Raw genomic sequence first — 20,338 nt, 5'->3', positions numbered from 1 at the left:
AGCTTATTCCAGGTAAACAGTGGTGCTTTGCTGGGTAGCAGCATTTCTTTAAAATGTCTTGGTTTACATTGTTTCACACCCTGTTTGAGGAAATAGTGTAAGGACTTTACTGTTACAGAATGATATACTGAAAAGTTCCCACAGCAGAAGGTTATGGATTGTTTGAAATTTATGAAAAGGATCCTCACTACAATCTTTAATTTTCCTGTTTAAAATGTGGCACAAACATTGAAATCTTTAAAGAGTTTACATAATCCTGGAAAGAAAAGAGAACTGATTAGTACTTGGTATTGAGTTTATATTTTTTAGTAAGGACCCACAGTGTGACAAAACCAAATTTACTTATTTTCAGAGATTAGGAATCAAAGCCTGTCCTCTTACAACACTGTGTTTACAAGTACAGCAGTACAACTCCTTGACAAGCTCCATAGTATCTCTTATCACTTCCTAAGAGAAGAGGTTGTATGTTGCATTTGTTTTATAGATCTGAACTCTAACAAAATAATTATTTTTAAAATACTGAATAATTTTTGGCATCAAATAATGTTTGATGTAACCACCAGTGAGTTGCCTACTTGAGGACACATTAAAAACCCAAATATAGCACTTGGAGAATTTGTACTGAAGACAAGAGCGTTTGGCAGAACTCCCCAGATCTGTGGTACCAACTGCAACAGGAGGGGAGAAAGTGCAAATTCATAAATACAACATTTGCAGCTGCAGTGCTGAGGCACTTCCATCACTGCACACACGTGTGAGGTCTGAAAACTCAGACATGTCTCAGAGCACTGGCTGGACCAGCCTGTTTGGCACAGGCTTGACTGAAATGTGGGCATTTAATATGTCAGATCTCAACACTTCTGAAAGGATGAACAGTGAAATAAAAGTAGCTAATAAAAACACTGACAGATGCATATCTGGAATCTATTTTAATAGATACATTAAAGGCAGAGAGATGACATCCATTCTCTCCACTCCCTTCTCAGTTCATGCAGGATATATTCAGAACTTGTTTGTGATCTAAGTTGTTTTTTGTGACATCTGATTAAGTGTTAAAACATGTCAGGCCCCAATTAAAGATACCCTAGGGCAGTTTCAGCTTCTGCATCAAACCAATGTGATTTTAACTATAGCAATGGCTATTCTATGATAAATCAATACAGTTCACTACCATATGCAAGGGTTAAAAGTTATTGAGGAAAGCAGTACCAGAAAATATTACGCTGCTGTATTTGTGACATATTAGCATTTTCCACTGTTTTCATGTTTCTCCTTCAGGACTTTACTTCTGGCTTCTGCTAATTATACCAGCTAAAACATTAGAAGATAAATGCTGTGCTGTTGCCAGCAAAGCAAGAAATCCATCAGTCACAATTCCTCCGTTTAATACTTCAATGTTTAGTCACTTGGACTGTGAGTTCTGAACACGCCTGTGTTCCTGCATCATGAGGGCAAGAAAATCCTCTCATTAATCCGGATTGGGAAAGCAGACTGATGCTGAACAGAAAGGGGCAGGAAGAGACAGATGGACATTGGTTGCTTTCTACTCATTGCAGAAAAAATGTAATACATTTTGTGACTATCTATTTTTGGGTACAAATAAAGAACCAGATGTGAATTGTGATAAAAATATCCTATGGTACAAAACTCCTACGTGTCCTGATGCCAGGCAAGGTCTGGTAGGGTCTTTGAGGTAGTTGCATAATTTTTCTGTCTAAGGACTGATAGATATGGAAAGATTGTCTGATAATGGATCACAGTCTTAACTAAAATATGAAATTATGGATACCTGGATAGCACACAGCTCTGTTTTGCTTTCTGACAAGCTTGTTGTTTATCTGCACTTTCAACAGCATTTTGTATAACAATGCACAAAATACTCTTTCTGAGGAGCAATTCCAGATGTTCTGGGGTACCAATAAAAGAAATTTAACTTACAGTGGAGTTTTTGTTTATTCTTTGCAGACCTGTCTTTTCTATCCAGTTTCCCTCCTGCCTTACTGGAAAAGGAAGTCAGATCCCTCACCTCCAACAGCACTGGAGTAAACAGTCCCCAAGGCTGTCCCACATCATATGGCATGGATGAGAATATTTTACTAATCAGGACTCTAATGTTCTTAGCTCTTCTTATCCCATGCCTACAGATCTTGCTTAAAAATACAAAACCAAAATAAATGCACCAAAAAACCCCACAAATTTATTAAAAACATTTAAACATTTTCCCTGAAATAAAGAGACCCCATTGCTTAAAGTTGTGTACCAGCCTGGAATATCAGCCTTTTTTGAGAGAAGAAGGAAAAAAAAAAAAGTGGAAGAAGTCATTTAAAATTTGATTTCTTTTCTAAGGAGGACAGTCTATGAGGGGGAACAAGGTACTGCAGCTGGATGACTGTTCCTCGACTGCCATGAGGAAATTGGCAGTGTCCCACTGGGAAGCAGCATGTGGTATCTATAACCACAACACAGCACGAGCCAAAATACCAACAGTGCCCTATGGGCAGTTACCTGCTCAAGTGACACATTCCATGTGACTGTCGATTCCTTGCTTCTCTCTGAGTGTCATTTGAGTGAGCCAGGCCTCTCCCACAGCCCCAGGTTCGATGGGCTGGCACACCTCGAGCACATCTGCTCCAAGGGGGACAGCCAGTGGGACTCTGACAAGGTCCCAGCCTAATATGACAGGGCTGCAATTTGTGTTACTGGAAAATAAAGGAGGGGGTGATGATCCCTAGGCACAGCAGTGAACTGGTAAACTGAATCTGCCTTAATACAGCACGTAATTGCCTCTGGAATATTTGAGCAGCTTATACGGAGGCATAAAGGGCTGCTTAAAATTAAGGAAGGTTGCCTCTTTTTTTTTTTTTTTTTTTGTTAAACAGTATCTTTGGAGCCTCACACTGAGGAGCTGGTTAGCTCTGATGTGTGACAGATTGAGATCACTGGGACTCAAACATTCTGTGCACTGTACAAAACCTGACAACAGCCATAATGCCAGCTTTAACAGGGATGGTTTTCAGACACTGTGGATGGGTAGTTGTTTTCTTCCTTTCGGGGATTTAGAGATATCACAGATGTGGCACTTACCTCAGTACCAGGTCATAGGGATATTTTCTCTCCTGCTGATCCAGAACCAGTAGCCCTTTTCTCTTTTCTAAACACAATTCTGAACATAAATGTCTCAGGCACTGAAATAATAAGCCAACAAAAGTATTTCTTTCCATCTGTTAACTCCTGAAGACTCCTACATCCCATCACAGGAATGAAATGCCTCCTCTCACATACTGCTGGCCAGGGTCACCTGTCACAGGGCTCACAGCACTCAGAGGAGCCAGGCCTACACCAGAGTTGTGACTGTCAGCAGTTGGATGGTTGGATGCACATCCCACAGGATGCATGGCACTGCCCAGCAACCATCAGAGGAGTCACAAGTGGAAAGGACAGCTGCAGTTCTCACAATAAGCAGATAACAAAATTATTATCAGGATATATATATTCAACAGCAGATTTATGCACAAATCTGATTTTTTTTCATTCTCAAAGAACTAAAAAGAATGTCGGAGAAATTAAGCTTGGTTTAAACAAACATTACCCACATCTACAAGCAGCAACATTTCTCTAAGAATCAAATCTTTATACCACATTTCTCTCTAGTATATTTTTCCCCAAAATCCTGATCATGCAAAAAGAAAGGGACTGTGACACATTTTTCCAATGAATGCATTCCAGTGAAAGTGATCACATGCATGTTGTATGCAATACACATCTGCAGAGGGGACAGATGCCTGCTCTGAGGGGTTCTATGGTTTGTTTCACAGAAGTGAAGTGTCCATGTTTCAGTTTCCTCTTAGCACTGGCAGTGTGCAGGATTGTGAATGGATGGCAGATCACACACACGGATTACATACCATGCATACTAGTGCTCTCTGTGCCTTTCTCCCCTTTCCATCTATTCTTCCCACAGAAATTCAGTTTCAACAGTTTTGATGGAGGTGTCCCATAAATCCCAGATTTTGTAGAATGGGCTTTTCCATCAGTGACCTTTACAAGAGTTATATTGGCAGGAGTAAAACTGCTTTTCTACAATACTTGCCATCCAAATGCTCACACCATCTCATGAAGCAAACAGGATTTGCAATCTCACCGTGGAAAAAGTACAACATAAAGTCAGTGCTCCACATTTACACCTCCTACACTACTCTTCTAAGAAATAGATAAGTCCTTGACCAAACATAAATGCAATGCCAAAGTTCTTAACATAATTATTAATTTAATAAAATATATAAATAATCAAGCAGTTCAGCTATTTAAAAGCACTTAAACAGCACAGATGGCACAAAACAAAGAGCTCACTCCTGCTCCAATTAAAAGCTAAACTGTGACTCACATAATTGCAAACGGAATCACTCCCAGGTATATTGACAGAAGAAGATCACTTTCAGCTCATATAGATTTTTGAAGGGCTTGGTAGAGCTAAGTCACGTATCTGACCTAAGCAGCTGAACTGGAAATGCTGACTGTCTTCTTGACACGAAAACACTCTCCTGCAGCTTCAGAAGTGCACACAGAATTCAAGTCAGGCAATTTCTAGAAATCAAACAACCTTTTAGTACTTTCACATCTGAGCGAGGCAGAACTTTTAATGTGAAAACACAGATAAATCTTTATAATGCATTTGATCCACTGAAGTATTTTTTGGTTTTAGTGGACATTTGCATGTATTTGCTGGGATTAATAAAACAAATGTCTTCCTATTTAAATGTATGTCTCAATCTCCTGTTCACATGCAGAAAAGGAAATGCACCTGGAGAAGCTGGAATCTTACTGTGAGGATTAGAGAAAAAAGTGCCAGGCAGCTTGCAGCAATCATAATTCTTTGCTTATAAAATGCAGAACTAAAGCATGTAGTATTATCTGTAACATCATGTCACACTTGCCAGGGTTAGTTATAGACAAAGGCAGTTCCCAGAGCAGCAGATTGATGGAGGGGGAGAGGGAAAGGAGGGGGTGAGAAACGGCTCTCACTGCCTACTTTGCCAATAACAAAGCCCTGAAAATCAAGTTAGCCCCTGCTGCTGCAGGAATTACAGAATATATGGGACTGTGGTGGGAACTGTTACTCCCAACAGTAGCAACAGCTCACATTCACCTTCCCCAGCAGCAGCCAGGCTCTTCCCCCCAGCTCTCCCTCCCATTCCTATTGCTTCCCCACCTGAGCAAAATTTCAATTCTACTTTCAGGGCTGAGAAGCCAGATGTAATGTTTGCCATAAAGAAATACAAATTATAGTTTGAAGGGCATTTACTAGAGTACAGCCCTGAATGAAAAAGCTAAACTTTTCAATCTATGCATTGCCTTTTTTAGTCTAGAAAAAATAAGACTTTTGCAATGGCAAAATGGAAAACTCTGCCATGTGTTCATGGTCTAAAATAATGTTGAATGACATTAAAATGTATGTTCACATGTAAAGGATTTTTAATTTTTTTTTCCCCATTGTTTAAAATACTGAGGTGTGGCATGACAAGCTAATATTAGACCTGTAAGTCATATGCTGATAAAACACAGGAAAATATCTATGGTTTATAATTATGAGAAATTCCTTATTCTAGGTCTTGTGGAAAAAACTGGGTTGACAGTCCCAGTAGTGTGTAGGCTCAGTGAACAGTTCCCCCTTAGTATTCCCAGGCATACACTTCAACCCCACCTGAAGTGAAAGGACTGTCTCTTGATGAACATAAGCAGGTTTCCATGGTGCATTTTGTCACATGAAATACTAATAGTATTGCCAATGCCCTCAGTGTCAACAGTTCTGTGTTGAATACAAACAGCCATGGGGAAACTACGTTTTGTAGAGGTGCTTAAATTTTAAGAGCCTGTTATCACTTCTTGTCTGAGCAGGATTTAAACCAGCAGCCCCAAGACAAAGTTATTTTATTGCAACAGCAGTAACTTTTAGTGCAGTTTCTACTACACCACACAGAAGGATAGCCCCTCTCCAGGGAATGTGCATCTGAAGTAGCAGAAAACCCAAGAAATGGACACAACAGTGTGACCAAATTAGCCCGTGTAAAAAGCACTGGGTATCAGACATCAGCCTCCAAATAACATTCCCCTGCTACCTGTCCCCCCTATAATTCAAGTTCCTCCCTAACACAAGATCCTATATTTCATTGATTTTCTCATGAGACAGATAAGCCATTTCCAGTTTTTAAATCTGGACTATTTGGAGGGATACTGTGTTACTTGTTAGTGATGAAGCTATGGAAAGGAGATAGTTCTCATCATGATAGCAGATGAAGATCTTGCTTGTAAGAATTTAACCACTGTGCACCCAGAAATCTCAGAGCCTCTTGATTCTACTGTTCATGCTGAGCTGACACTCTTTTATCTTTAGCATCTTTGTTGTAAGCTCCAGGACACTGAAAATCAAAGCAAAGAAAAATATTAAGTCCTTTGACATGCCTTGCTTTGCAATCTTAAAGACTTAAGCATTTAGTTTGCCTAACTGGAATCTAAACTTTAAGCCCACCAGTGCTCTTCTTAAATGTTAGCCTGCCAAAATGTTGAAACCCAATGAAAGTTAATGGCAGTACTATACTAAATAGCAATTATCAAAGTGTTTGTGAAATAAAATCTTATATATAGCCTGGAATAGGCAAAACACAGAGAAAAACCAAGAACATGTTCCAAATAACAATGCAGTATTTGATGGGTGTTACATGGGGTTTTAAATATACCTTTGTTATGTTTGGCTTTACAATAAAGATAAGATAAAGTGTTTTCCCCTTGATTAGATTCAGAGATAGTCTAACCAAGGTAGAAGACACCTTTGTAATACAGAAAAATTATTCAAGAATAGTTATCTTTGTATTCAAAGCAGGAAGAGAGTCCCATAGTCCTCCTTCTCTGTTACAGGTGATCTGCACTTCTGTTATAAAGTTACCTCCAACTGAAAATATAACTTACCTCAAGCTTAACACCTGTGGGTTCAGAAAGGCAGGTGCAGTGTAAACACAGCACACAGCCAGATGCCAAAGCCGCTCAAACAAGGAGCACCTGGAAAGCAGAAGGCTTTATTGTCTTAGTGTCACGCTAAAGTTCAGCTCTAGAAGTCTTATCTACACCACCCCAAAGTGGTGCAGCAAATTCCAACAGTTGAATCCTAACTGCATTCAGCTCTCAAGAGATGTCACTTCCAGTTTAACATACCCAGCTCCAAAGAGAAGCATTTCACAGGGAACAATGGACAAGAAGCCCAAGAACTCAGGTGATCTTTTCCCAGAAAACTCCTCCCTTTGGCAGACCTCCAGAAGGAACAGGTCACACCTGAGAGGGAGCTGGGCTAAGAGCATTTCCCAGGTGCTTCTGGGAAGGTCTGCTCTAATTTCAGCAAGGGCATCATAGCAATTTAGTTCCCCTTACCCCTATCTCAGCACTTCAGCTTCCCTCTCTCTCCTTCAACAGCTTATGTCTTGCTGGTATCACTGGAAGCAACAGTATTTGCAGTCTGATAGGGGTAAGTTCTCAACATTGTCTTGACCATGTGCAAACTCTCTCACTGTAATACATCCATAGACATTGCCAGTGTGACTTGCCCAGTGTAAACTGCAACATGCAGAAGTAAAAGGTTAAACCACTGAAGGATAGGTACTAACAGGCCTTAATTCCAAATAGGATGGGAATGGCAGGACAAACCATTCAACGGTCCTACAGTCTGGATAAAGATGCTAATCCACCCCAGTGCTACCTCCTTTCCCACCTGCAGCTCTACAAACAACATTTTGCTGCACATAAAGGTTGTGACCTGAAGGTCCAGAGATGGAGACCCCTACCTTAAATTTAGGGAAAGAATATGGGAAGGAAGGAGAGGGAAAAGCTCACTGTTTCAGACTACATTTTACACAAGCTAGTACTTAGCACAGTGTAATGCTACTGGACAGCTGCTAATGCCATCTGACAGTCTTCCTCCATTACCTCTTGCTGTGGGTGAATCCAACATCCTCCTGGCTGTTTGTCTTGGTCAGGCATGTGATTTGAAGCATGACTTTAAGAATTGGTTAGTAAATTCACTGCAACCCACCCTCAGAATAGAGGCCTGATCCTGGTGCATGCTGTGAGACCTCACACTCCACTGGTGTGTGCCCTTCCCCTAAGCAGGAGCGGGGAGGGCTCCACTCACCGCTGGGAGCCGGGGTTTGCCCCTCCTGGGGAGATGCTGCACTGCTGCTCTGTGTCCCTGGGCTGCCGGTTCTGGCTCCATCCAGTGCCAGCCCCAGGCTCTGGAGCTGGGATGCATCCAGATGCTGCCGCTGCGATCCCGTCACCATGGCGGCGTTCTCGGGGCCCAGGTTTGCTATTTGTTCTGGGGACAATGCCTGGGAGGAACCAAAGACAGAAAAATTCGTTTAGGCTGTCAATTATAGAAGGCAGGTAAGGAATCAGAAGTCAGCACTGCCTTGCATTTGGAATGAGGGACAGCAGCCTGCAACATTGTGTTGCTATAAAAGAGCTCAATAGAGCTTTAAAAAAATCCTCTGTATTCATTTACTTCCCTGACCACTCATCTCTCTGTCACCTTTCTCTTTGATGCTGGGAGCTGACAGCTTGAGAAGCTTTCTATGCCAGCACTGTATTGGACACTTCTTCAGTATATTGTTGGAGTTTAATTTTCCAGCCATTTCTTTTCTGATTTGTTCAAAGACTGCTGGCATTGTGCATCCTCTTGTGTTTTCATTTATTTTCTCTTACATCTGCTCCCAAGCAACCTCCCTTGAACTTACATTTGACCTTTCATTATAGTTAGCAGTAGAGCAATGAGATGAAAAGACCCCATGCTTTAATCTCATTCTTCAATTTTTCTCTTTTAGATTGAAAATCTTCCCAGTTTGTTCATATTAAATTTAAAAATTAAACATGGCAGTCATAATCTTACAGTAATTATCTTATATCACAAAGCAATTAACCAGTTTGTAAAGCCTGCATTATTGGGCAGGCTGGATTGCTTTAGTTCTAGTTAACATTCTGTAGTCACAAGCATTTTAACCCTCCTACACAACAAGCTTTTTTTCTTGCAACAATTCTGCATCCAGGGTCTACTTTGGAAACACAAAATCACCCTTGCAAGTAGGTCAGATGATGGAGCAAACCCTTGCCCATTTTTCATTGTCTGCCAAATGGTGTGCTGGTTTAAACTGAGCAAACTCATGGAAATGCCTACAGGTCCAGACATTTTGAATTGAGCATCTTCTTAACTCACTTGAAGTCCATAATACAATGTAATTTTTCATAAATCAAAATCTGAATAATTTATACAGCTGCAAAATGAGGCCATAAAAAACCTGTGTAAAACCAAAACCTGCTTTGAATCTTTCAAATACAGAAAACTCTTCCAAAGTGGTATTAATTACTTTTTGTAGTCTCATTATTACTCCTACTAACAAAAACGTTGTTTGATAGAAATTCTACAAGATTATATAGAGCTGTTTTGCAAAGAAATATTTTCAGTAAGGACATTCTAGGTTTATCTGAACTGTCAGTGGTACTGTGCACAAACAGTTAGTGCTCAAGGAGATTTTCTCTTTTATGGGAGCTGACACAGTTAACTCTCTGTTTAGCTCATCTGTCCATAAGTACATTGCTTGCCTGAGCATCTGAAAGAGACCAGCCCAGGCAGAGTATTAATCTTGTCACTAAGTCAAAGAAAGTCTGGGGCAATGATCTCAGGATCCCTGTTCTAATTTCTGGTCCACATTCAGTACTGCTGTAATTAGATGTAATTCCTTTCTGATCTGTATCTGCCTGTACAATCTGTTTTTCAGAGCTAACTCAGGAGAATGGTGCCAGATTTTAGGTTAATAAAACAGCTCTTACACAGCAGAGAAATCTGTAGCTATTACAGCATCCTTGCAAATGTTAATAAACAGAGAAGACAACTCAAATCTGAAAAAAATGTTGGAAGATACAGAGTCCATTCCCTGTTTTGTGATACTTGCTTTTTCTTTGGGATGCATTCTGAAGGATGAATAAAGCTTGTCTAGCATATTTCATGGGCATCACAAATACAGTGATACAGCTGAAAGTTAATGTTTCAGATCCTTGATGGTCTCTCACTTAACAGACCATAGAAAATCTCTTGCCAAAACCCAAAATCTATAAATCAGTGCTGCAGTTTATTTCTACTAGAGTAGAAATTTAGTAACTTCTTCAGTAATAAGGCTCTTACTTGGAAAATTTCAGGAGGTATATGTCTTACTGCTGATGGCTGGAAATATGGCATCAAGCTTTTATCAAAAGCTTTTAATTCATCCTCATTCAAACCACCTAAAAAAATCAAACAAAACTCTGTTAATGTTCTTTTTATTAGATTTCTTTTTAAGGTAATATAAACATAATTTATAAAAAATATATAATCAATGGTTTATTCCAGGGCATTATAGAGAGATGATGGTTCTTTTTATGTTCCGTTTCTTTCATTATATTCCAGCATTACAAATCATCTGACCTTAACCATTGACATGGAATGTACTTTACCTGAGTTATTTTATCTTGGAAAGGAGAATTACAAGAACCTATAATATCATAAGCAGTGTTATTAGGGAATGCTTGTTCACAGTCTCTTCTGATCCGAGGTTAGGGAGCATAATCATGCAATGGGAGTGACTTCTTCACCCCTTAGGTGGTTATGGTGGGGAATCACTGCCACAGGCATCAGGGATGCTAAAATATATGAGAGTTCAATGTGCAGTTAAATGATAACAGGGAAGCAAATCCAGGAACAAAACACGGGGTGACCTCTGGCTCAGGAAATCTCCGAGGCTGCAAGAGCACTCTGGAGAAGTATCCCTCCAGGCTAATCCTGCCCTTGTGCTCTTCCCTGGGCAGCCCATTCTTTCCAGGCAGGATGCTTGGGCAGCCAGAGCACAGCTCCTCCCAGTACAGCCTGGCTCACAAAGAGTGACTGGCTCTGGAATCCTGTTTGGTTTTGCCCTCCTTGATTTACCCTTTCCGACTTACAGGACCCAAGTAACTTCAGGCTGTGCTTCCCAAGGTCATTTTGACCATATTTACAGAACCTTACAGAGAATACCACTTCTCCTTAGTGCTTCTGAAATTGCTGGATGTCTGTGCCTGCAGATGACTCCCCTCTGGAAGAAATGTCTTTTGCCAGTCTAGAAATCCCCAGCTCCGTGAACCCGTCTCTTAATAGCAATGCTTCACAACCATCACCATCTGGAGTAGTAGTTTTGTTACCTGCTATAGTACCAATTTCCTGTAAAATAGAGCCATTCCAGCTGGTAGCAGCACCAAACACGGACTCTGTCATCTTCTTAAACTGCCTCAGAACAGGGGTGCTACAAAACAACAGGCCAATTCTTGCAACTGCAGCACTGCAAAAGGCAACAAGGTCAACATTAGATGCTGCAATTACATGCAGTATAAATAGGCCTGGAATATACTTAGCCTGCTTTAAGAAGATTGTAAAACCTGCTTTCAATTTAAAATACACGTACATAAATTGCATACAAACATTTAAGGTTTTGAGCAAAAACCTGGATTTCTCGATGCAATACTTAAATGGTGGGATATAAATGGCAGAGGAATACTATAAAACAACATGTTTTAAACTATTGTATGCTTTCCATAACAGTGACTGCTTTTCTAAAGGCATTTAAAATGCAAAAAGCTGTCCTTTAGGCTCTGAAAATCTAAACAGAACAAAAAAGGCATAATAAATTTTATCAATAGAGTTACTAATAAATATTTCATTAGGTATAAAATGCAGTACCTGAGTTCAGCAGTCTTTATGGATTTGATTTCTGTGGAATTCAAAGCACAGAGGATTGCTCCTAGTCCAACTAAATCAAAACTTTTTAGTGTGCCAATGGTCTGGCCAGAGTCTTCTAGAAAACCTTGCAGAATAGCTCTTTCCTACAAAACCAGTAAGATAGCATACATGAAGAGGGTAAACATAATTTTGTTACTAGATGGTTAAAACCTTACCAGAAGCTATGGAGCATAAATATATATCCTGAGTGTCCCCAATGGATGGCCATGGCCTTCAGGAGGAGCACTGTCACCACCTATATGTGACACTAAACAGGGCACTGTTACCCAACCACTTGCTAAGTGCAACTGGTGTGAAAACACTGAGTATTTCTTCTGCCAGGTCACAAGGAAAGCCTTCACCAGAAGAAATGGTGCTGGATTGCCTCACAGAATCAGTTAAAATGCTACAAGAAAATATAAAATACCTAAGGGGATCAATATGTAATTTTTATTGTTTTTAATACTCAGGATGACTTGTCTTATTTAAGTGCCATATATCTATCAGTGGTGACTGTGTCTAGGATTAATTTTCAGATATGAATGGGATATTGGTACCAAAGTGCCTTTCCAAGCCAAAGTACTTTTAGGATGGTGCTCATTCTAAGCTAAGCCTTTAAAAACTGAGCCCAGCTCAAGCCTGTCACCAAGGCATCCTCCAAAGCGAGTGAAAGAAACAAGCATCTTCCAAGATTTCTTAATCTATCCACAATGCTGAGCCTCAAATAACTAGCTTAACTAGCTGCCTAACTTTTAGACAACTGAAGTTCAGCAGGATGAATCTCTTTTAAATAGCTACTCTTACTGACAGTAGGAAACCTCAAAAGCAAACTGGTTTTGTATAAAGTCCTCCCAAGGGCTTCCTTCTTATGGTGCCCTTCAGAACATGAATCTATTAAACAGATTTGTGATATTCTGCCAGAACTGCCACCATGCCAGCATCTGTGGAGCCACAGAGCCCTGATGGTGTGGGCCACAAAGTCAGAAATATGCTGCCAATTGCATGTATAAATAAAAGGTTTTAACTCTTATGATGAAAGTCTCATTGACATAACTAGACGTTATCCAAGGAAAGGAACATGAGAGGAGTATATCTGCCAAAAAAGAGCTTCTAGGGCAATGCTGGGGTTGGGACACACTACTTATTCTGTGATTGTCCTTAGGAAGGACTAGTACTCCTAGCAGTAGTGTCTGTTCCAGGGCCAGTGTGAGAGGAGCTGCTGACCTCTTTCCACTGCTTGGTGGGCAAGTGCTAAAGAACACACTCAGCCCCACCCCAATTAACAGTGATTGATGTTGTCTTGGCCACTTCCCCAGGGAAGCCCCCACCCAGGCAGACACCAGTGCTGACCTACTTGGCCACTTTCACTGGGGTCACAGCTGCAGAAAAGCAGCAGGGAGTAGTGTGGTGTTTCCTAGGCAATTCCAGGACTTCAGTCTCAAAGGGCGTGAATCCAGAGCCTTTCACCAGGACTGCATTCACTCACTCACTCACTCACTCACTCACCTGGGTAAGAGTCCACTCTGTTTGCTGACTCAGAACAGAAACGGTGTCGATGGAGTGCAGATCCAGCTCTGTGATTTCCTGCTCAGTGAGTGCCAGAGCAATGCGGCCCAGGGAGATGATTTGGTAACTCCTCCAGTCTGGCAGCGACCCCCAAACCTTTAGAGGAGAGCATTAATAACTGTTAGATAATTATGACTCTTCCTCTATATACACACCATTCCCAAACCCCTTGGTTTAAAAGTCCTAAAACCTGAATATTCCTCTTTGCACACAAAAGGCAGAGCTAAGGTATTGTGAAGGTTTTTGAGGTTCTACACCAACAATGGTCAGTTCATCTAAAAATGCTGCAATTTTTACAGCTTGGACTTGTTGATGAGTCAGAACAGAAACTGCTGGAAGTGTGGCTGTAGGAGCAAAACCACTAAGAACAATAAAAACGGGAATCTGTGCCTAGATCTACACTGTTATACTGCCAAGAAAGCAGCACCTGGACGGTACACCCAGGCTTCTACCCAGCTGCAATCGCTCCAGGGGACTGACTTCTAAGTTGCTTTTGTGACCAGTCACCCTGGCTCAGTCACTGACAAGGAAAGACAAAGTAGAGAACTGAGTAATACCAACAAAGAGCTGGCTCCTAAAGTTCCTATTCCTAGTTTGTGTTCATATAATGTTAAAATAAAAAATAATTTAAATGTGTTTGTACAGATAGAATTAAATCTGTAAAGCTTTGTAAAAAAAACCCAAAAAATAAGCAGGGGCTCTTCTAAACCAGTACCAATGTATTTAAACTGACAACTTCCCCTGCTTTTGACTTTATGTGTGATAAAGTTACAGTGATTGAAAAGCTGTCACCAATCAGCCTAAAGGAAATTTTGATATCAGGAAAAGTTCTGCCTGAATAAAGAATAATAGAAGTCCATCAAGAGCTGAATTTTCAGTGGCCAGGACCATCAATTACATTTAGTTGACAATGATAGAAGACGATAGACAGTGGTCAGTATCTCCCTGGATGTGGCCAATTGCCTTTCCAGAAAAAGACACTGGATTTTGGCTGGAGGAAGTGACTTGAACAAGACAGGCATCCATTTTAAAAAAGGCTCATTTTAAAGCTCTCATGAATTTCAGCTACTCTGCTTTGTGTCAGTGAATACATGACAGGTTTCTAGTATAACACTGTGCTGCTAACTCCACTTAGAAAATTACAACTAAAAGCCCAGGGCTGGGTGTCTGAGTCAGAAAAATATTTACTCCATTTTCAGGATAGCTACAATTTAAGTTTTGTTCAAAAAGTTAGAAAGGACAAAGCTAGTGGGGACTTGCTGAAGAGCATCTCTGTAGTTGCCTACTAAATAGTGTCTGCACAATCAGATAGACATGAAGCTGTACAACCTCCAGAAAATAAAGAAGTAGGGCTCAGGACTCTGGACCTCCGGAATTAAATACTCCTTACACAGAGCTGCAGGCTCTCTGCTGTTCCTACCAATGTGCATATTCAGCGCAGAGCAGCCTCAGGGCTGCCAAGCTGCTTTTCCCAGCTATGACCCTCGGGTTAAGGATTTGTTTAAGAGATGCATTGCTGGACTTGTACCTCCCAACTGAGTTTCCACCAGATCTTTTATGTTGGTTTTACAATGTCATAAAGGGTCTAAGTCTGGGGAACTTCAATCTTTTCTAAAGAAAATAGATAGTAAAAAGCATTAGCCCAATTTTAAAGCTTTTAATTCTCTAGCTTAACAGATACATTAAACACATGCAGGCAAAAATGCGTCTGTTTCCTGATCTAGGCCATAAACTACAGAATTTGAAGTACTTCATAAATAGTATTATCTGACAGTGCTGGGTGAAATCTCAGGCAGAATGATATAAATAACACAACACATGAAACTGAAACACTCCTTTGTCCTCATTCACCTAGAGACTACAGATCCATACAGTTGTCACTGCTGCAGAGCTGGGAGACCTTCCACTTACACGTGAGCTAAACTTCTTACTTTCATTAAGACACAATCTGATAACCAGACCTTTTGAATTAGTTTGGAACAATGAGTAGTACAGGCTTAATAAAACCTTTAATCAAAGATGTTAATAACGTAACAGCATCTTATGCATATAGTTTCAAAAAGCTTTGCATGTCCTGTTTCATTTCTCATGCTTCATGTTCAGTGTAGCACCACCTTGCATTTTGCAAATTAATATACCGGAAGTCTGTCTTTGTCTAGCAGAAATCTGTACAAACATTCACACACAGAATAAACATACTGCCACTCAGCGCACTACAGATCTGTGTGTCTTTGAATATAGCCAAAAAAGTGAGTGTATCAACCTTGCTGGCAATTTCCCTACAACTGATACCACTCTGTAAGCACACCAATATGTTGTTGCACTGCTGTAAAGAACATCAGTTCCCACTATCCCAGGGGAGCACTGCTTTTATCTTCTTCTAGAATTACATTTTTTCCCCTTTTCCTACCCACCTGTGTCCATGCTGACAGAGGGAAGCTGTCTTGGGAAGAAGACATTTGCTGCAGTTGTCCTCCTGCAACAAGGCAGCAGAGACACAACTGCAGAGAGTCTCCATCTGCTTGCAGAAATCTGGGCAGTGCCACTGCTCTTCAAGCACCTGCAGTTCCACTGTTTTAAAAGCTGAGCTTCACTGCTAAAAAATGCACAATTGGCCTTATTTACCCCAAATCCATGGTCAGCTCCACTACTGGCTGCAGCTGCTGGTTAAACAGATGCTGCCCAGGCCCACGTTGTTCCCTGCTCCCACTTTCCTCCAGAGGTCACAGCCCTCAGGTCTCCAAGCCTCTTGCACTCTCTACTACTTACAGCCAAGTGCAACTTGTAAATGCTTCCCAACCTCATTCTGTCAGAATTATCTGATGGGACCTAAAAAGGACTTTTAAATGTTGGATCATTTTGACAGAAAGGGATTACAGAACAGGCATGCAGAGATGGGAGCAGAGAGCAGATAACCTCCAGCAGAAGCTGCTGACAGGAAGCTGAAGCCAGGCTGGGGCCAGTAACCTCTTCACCTTTAGGTTTTCTGCAACCAAAACAATTTGTCTTACTGCACCCTAAGGCTTTTCCTTGCTGAACCAAAACTATGTTTGGGAATTTGCCTATTCCCTGGCAGTGCAGGCAACCACAAAGCAGCAAGAGGAGGTCACCCCTAGGGAGAAGTGCAATGGCAACAACAGGGATGGAGTTGAGGTCTGACTTCTCTGCCAGCCCACACTGGCCCAGGCAGGGCCACTCAGAGCCCAGACCAGGTGCTGATGCCCCAGACCCAGCCAGAGTGCTGACCTGCCCCCAGCACAGTCCTCTGACCGACTCTGCTCCTGGTAAAGACAAACTGTAGGTGATTTTTTCCCTCCCTAATATTTCCTACTGATGGATCTGTCCCTGCTTACAACAAGAAGGTGGAGGAAGGAGCTTTTTTCAGCCAATAACTCCCTTTCAGTCAGTTTGGGTTTACCCCACTGTAAGCTCTATTTAGCATCGATGTAGACAGTTTAACATGCCAAGCTTAATTCTCAGCAGGGCAATCAACAGCCCCTAGTACTGCTTGCTGATTTTTCATTTATGAAAGGAAAGTGAGAAGCCAGCAGAAAAGCAATTCAAAAGTAAAAACACTTCACTTTTCCAGCTGCCAATAGCTCAGAACTACTTGCCTGTTGACTCTAAAGCAAGGGCAATAGTCTTCTATCACCACCTCACATTATTTTTCCAATAAACCATAGATATTCTTGTGGCAGTAGTGACATTGACATAGCACAGTTATTTTAGAACTGCATAGTTCAATAACACCAAATCAAATTACAGATTTAATTTTCCTTCACAGACAGGATAGTTACCTGCTTGGCTTTCTCCTTCAAGGCAGTCAGCTGGGAGCTGTTAAAACCTGAGACAGCCCCAAGAAGTTCCACATTTTTGTCAAAAGTCCCTGGGTCCATGCACTCCAGTTCTTGAACTGACCAAAAGACATTTGCTTCTGCTAATTTAATTATTTCATTTGAAGAAGGAGCTCTGGTTCCCAGGCAATCTGAAAAAAGTCAAAAGAGTTTTCATCAAAGAGACAACAAACTAAATCAAAGCAATATTGATATTTAAGAGAGCAACAGACTATGAAAATTAACTACAGCTGATGTGATATTGATAAATTAATTATTTTGTAATTAAATAATTTTAAAAATATTTATATTGTTCATGTCCTGGATATAAAACCAGAATTTGCCTAATTTGCAAGACATTGGTTATATTCTTTGTACTCCAAAGGCAGTGCATGCTGGACAAGAGCAGACATACATTTCAGAACAGTTACAATGCAAGATGCCATAATAAAACTAAAATATGGATCTGTGTAATAAGAACAACCAGAATCTTGCAAGTTTCATTCAAGTCTAATTCTCTAAAGGCATCAAAACCCAGGCAAGAGCTTGTTCTGAGGTAAAGCCACCATTTGCTGAGAGCCTTGATTCAATAAGAGTGAAATGCAAATGTTTGGGATGACCCTGGTGGAAGTTCACCAAAACCAGCTTCAGCTGAATAAACGCCACGTTCAAATAGCAAATTCAACTCAACAGGAAAGTAACAGACATGAGAGGTCCTTGCACTCTGAAATGCCCTGATAGAGATATATGTCTTGTAAGACTTGCCTGACATTTAAACAAGGTGAAGAGAGGAGCTGGATGTGTCAGAGAAGCATGGTGCTTGTTCTTTATGTCAAGCCTGTTGTTAAAATGTCAGGATCTAGAGAGGGCTGTTCACTTACCACAGAACTGTTTGGACAGACAAACTGCCTTTAAAGATCTTATTTACAGTCAGCTTCCAGCCCTATGCATTATCCAACCAGACAGCTTCCATTGTGTGTTTTAACAAATCCTAGTCTTTGTTGGCATAATCTACCTCTAATGTTGATGGAAAGCAGAAATTAGAATCCTAATGTGGTTGTTTACTGCTCCCTCTCCTGTCACTAATTTAGGAAAACCTTATTAAATAATTATCTAAACCAAATAATCCCTACATGTCTTCAGATACGGTCATTACCAGTAAAAAGCATGGATTTCACAGATGCTGTGCCTCAGCTAAGCTCCCCCAGATAAATAAATTAAAGTGAGGATGTACAAAGTAGATTTGTACTTTGAAAGGAGGCAGAGGAGGGATTTATTTGCATCAAAGGAAGCTGCAGTAGTGGGTAGAACACTGAAAAGATTGAATCTGTTGAGCAAACGAAAATGCTGTTCAGCTTCCACTGTACCAGCTGATGTTCTGCTCTCCCTTTACCTCCCTCTTGTGAAGCTGCATTGTTTCCCTTTCCCCTGCTGCAGAAGGTCAGCTTTTCTCATGTAAATGCTGCCCATCCAGACACAGTGCAGCTCCCTTCCCCAAGTCATGAAAACCTAAGACTTTGTGTCCTTGAAAAAAACCCATTGATTTTATTATTTTTAACACACCAGATACACTGGTGCGATTACACAGGGAAATACTAATTATATTTTTGATGTGATGCCCCTTTGCTCTTCCTTTTGCTATACATGTAGTTTGATGAAAAACATATATACACATTATAGCATCTCAGTGCTTGTGGTGAGAAACCTGAGTTCTTTCTCCAGCACTGCCACTGCTCTGTGGTAGCATCTCAGACACACAGTTCCCAAGTCTTGCTTTTCACGTTCCATCTTGCCTGAAGCACCTTAAAACCTTTGTTTTTAATCTTGATATAGACACAGATGTAAGAACTCTGTCACTGGTAATTGCTACTGTTATTAATATTAGCTCACAACTGTGAGAAATGCAAAAGAGCATTGGTGGCATGAAAAGCATCAATGTCATTCTGGAGTAATTTTCGTAATACCCAATTTTTTAGTGATTTACAAATCAGTAATTAAACCTCACTCCTTATTGAAACCACCGTGTGAATTCGATGGAGCTGATGAGATTATGTTTGGTAACAGAAGTTCAGTACCATGTTTGGACTGCAGAAGCATTTCCCAGAGTAGCACAAACAATCCCTCAACTTCTCACTTCCCACACTTTCCCCCAGCTGAGCTCACGCACCCCAAGTGAAGACTGAGGAGCCTCCACAGCCTTAGAGCCAAGTTATCCTTTGACAAAGACCATCAGCTTTGCTGGCAGGTTTGTATTGGTCTTGCAATGCAGATGAGAGAGCTCTGCAATCGCACTGGGCATGAGCTGGGGTGATTAGAGAAGTCTTTGGGATTCATGTAGATCCAAAGGCTTAAAAAAGCACACATAAGAACACAAGCAGACTGAAATACCTGCTGCTGAACCTTTGGTCCTGTGGCCCGTGTCTAAAGAAATATGGCTTATGATCTGCTGATTTACTTGTTGAAGGAAGAGTTAATTTCATGCATACAGGTGAACTAACACCCTGCTATTTCACCAGCTTGATCCTGCTTTTTTTAGAGCCTGATGATTGTGTAATGACTCCTCTGATCAAATTAGGTCACGTTTTGTTTCAGGCTATGAAAAAACACAAGTCTTAGAGCTCCTTCCACCTCTCTCTGTCTATGAATACAGCATTGTAAGAGGCAAATTCATTCCCAGAGACACATAGTCATCATTCAGCGTTCCTGCTATACAAGCACTTGGATTTCCATCATGGCCCAGGGCTTGCTGAGAGCTTGAATCTCTATTCTGCTAGGCAGAGAACGAGTGGGGGGATTTTCAAAGATAAAGGCAGACAATATCAAACTCCTTGAATTTGTTTGGGTCTAAATTCCCATTGGTGCTTTCAAAAGCTTTCCCCACAGCAGGATTGTTTTCCATGGCACAGGATGGTACAGCTTACAAATTCTGCCTGGGTGAATTTCAGATAAGAGAAAGAATAGTTATTATAATAATCAAACATAGTCAAAGTATGTACCTTAGATAAAGAAAATGATCCATTCCTCACCAGAGATTCTAATAGATTCATTTGGTTGCTAATTAAAATACCTTTTAGACGATTACAAACTTTGTCCATTTGGACAGAAGAAACACAGTGCC

The 20,338-nt window shown here is 40.8% G+C and overlaps 1 protein-coding gene across 1 annotated transcript in view; it reads right to left on the bottom strand.

The window, feature by feature from the left end:
- Window positions 1-6,353: 6,353 nt before the first annotated feature.
- OTOA (otoancorin) overlaps window positions 6,354-20,338 on the bottom strand; it is a gene marked incomplete at both ends in the record, with an annotated part of 33,077 nt that continues 19,092 nt past the window's right edge. Inside the window, 8 exons of the mRNA XM_082292089.1 lie at window positions 6,354-6,416; window positions 6,964-6,977; window positions 8,177-8,372; window positions 10,220-10,317; window positions 11,248-11,384; window positions 11,783-11,925; window positions 13,328-13,483; window positions 17,185-17,372. Of these exons, the coding sequence (XP_082148215.1) occupies window positions 6,354-6,416; window positions 6,964-6,977; window positions 8,177-8,372; window positions 10,220-10,317; window positions 11,248-11,384; window positions 11,783-11,925; window positions 13,328-13,483; window positions 17,185-17,372 (995 nt within the window). The remainder of the gene's footprint in view (window positions 6,417-6,963; window positions 6,978-8,176; window positions 8,373-10,219; window positions 10,318-11,247; window positions 11,385-11,782; window positions 11,926-13,327; window positions 13,484-17,184; window positions 17,373-20,338) is intronic.

The sequence above is a fragment of the Coloeus monedula genome (genome assembly GCF_965178545.1).
Source record: "Coloeus monedula genome assembly, chromosome: 16".
Classification (NCBI taxonomy): Eukaryota; Metazoa; Chordata; class Aves; order Passeriformes; family Corvidae; genus Coloeus; species Coloeus monedula.
Note: the sequence above shows the minus strand (reverse complement) of the source record. Positions and strands in the feature narration are given on the sequence as shown.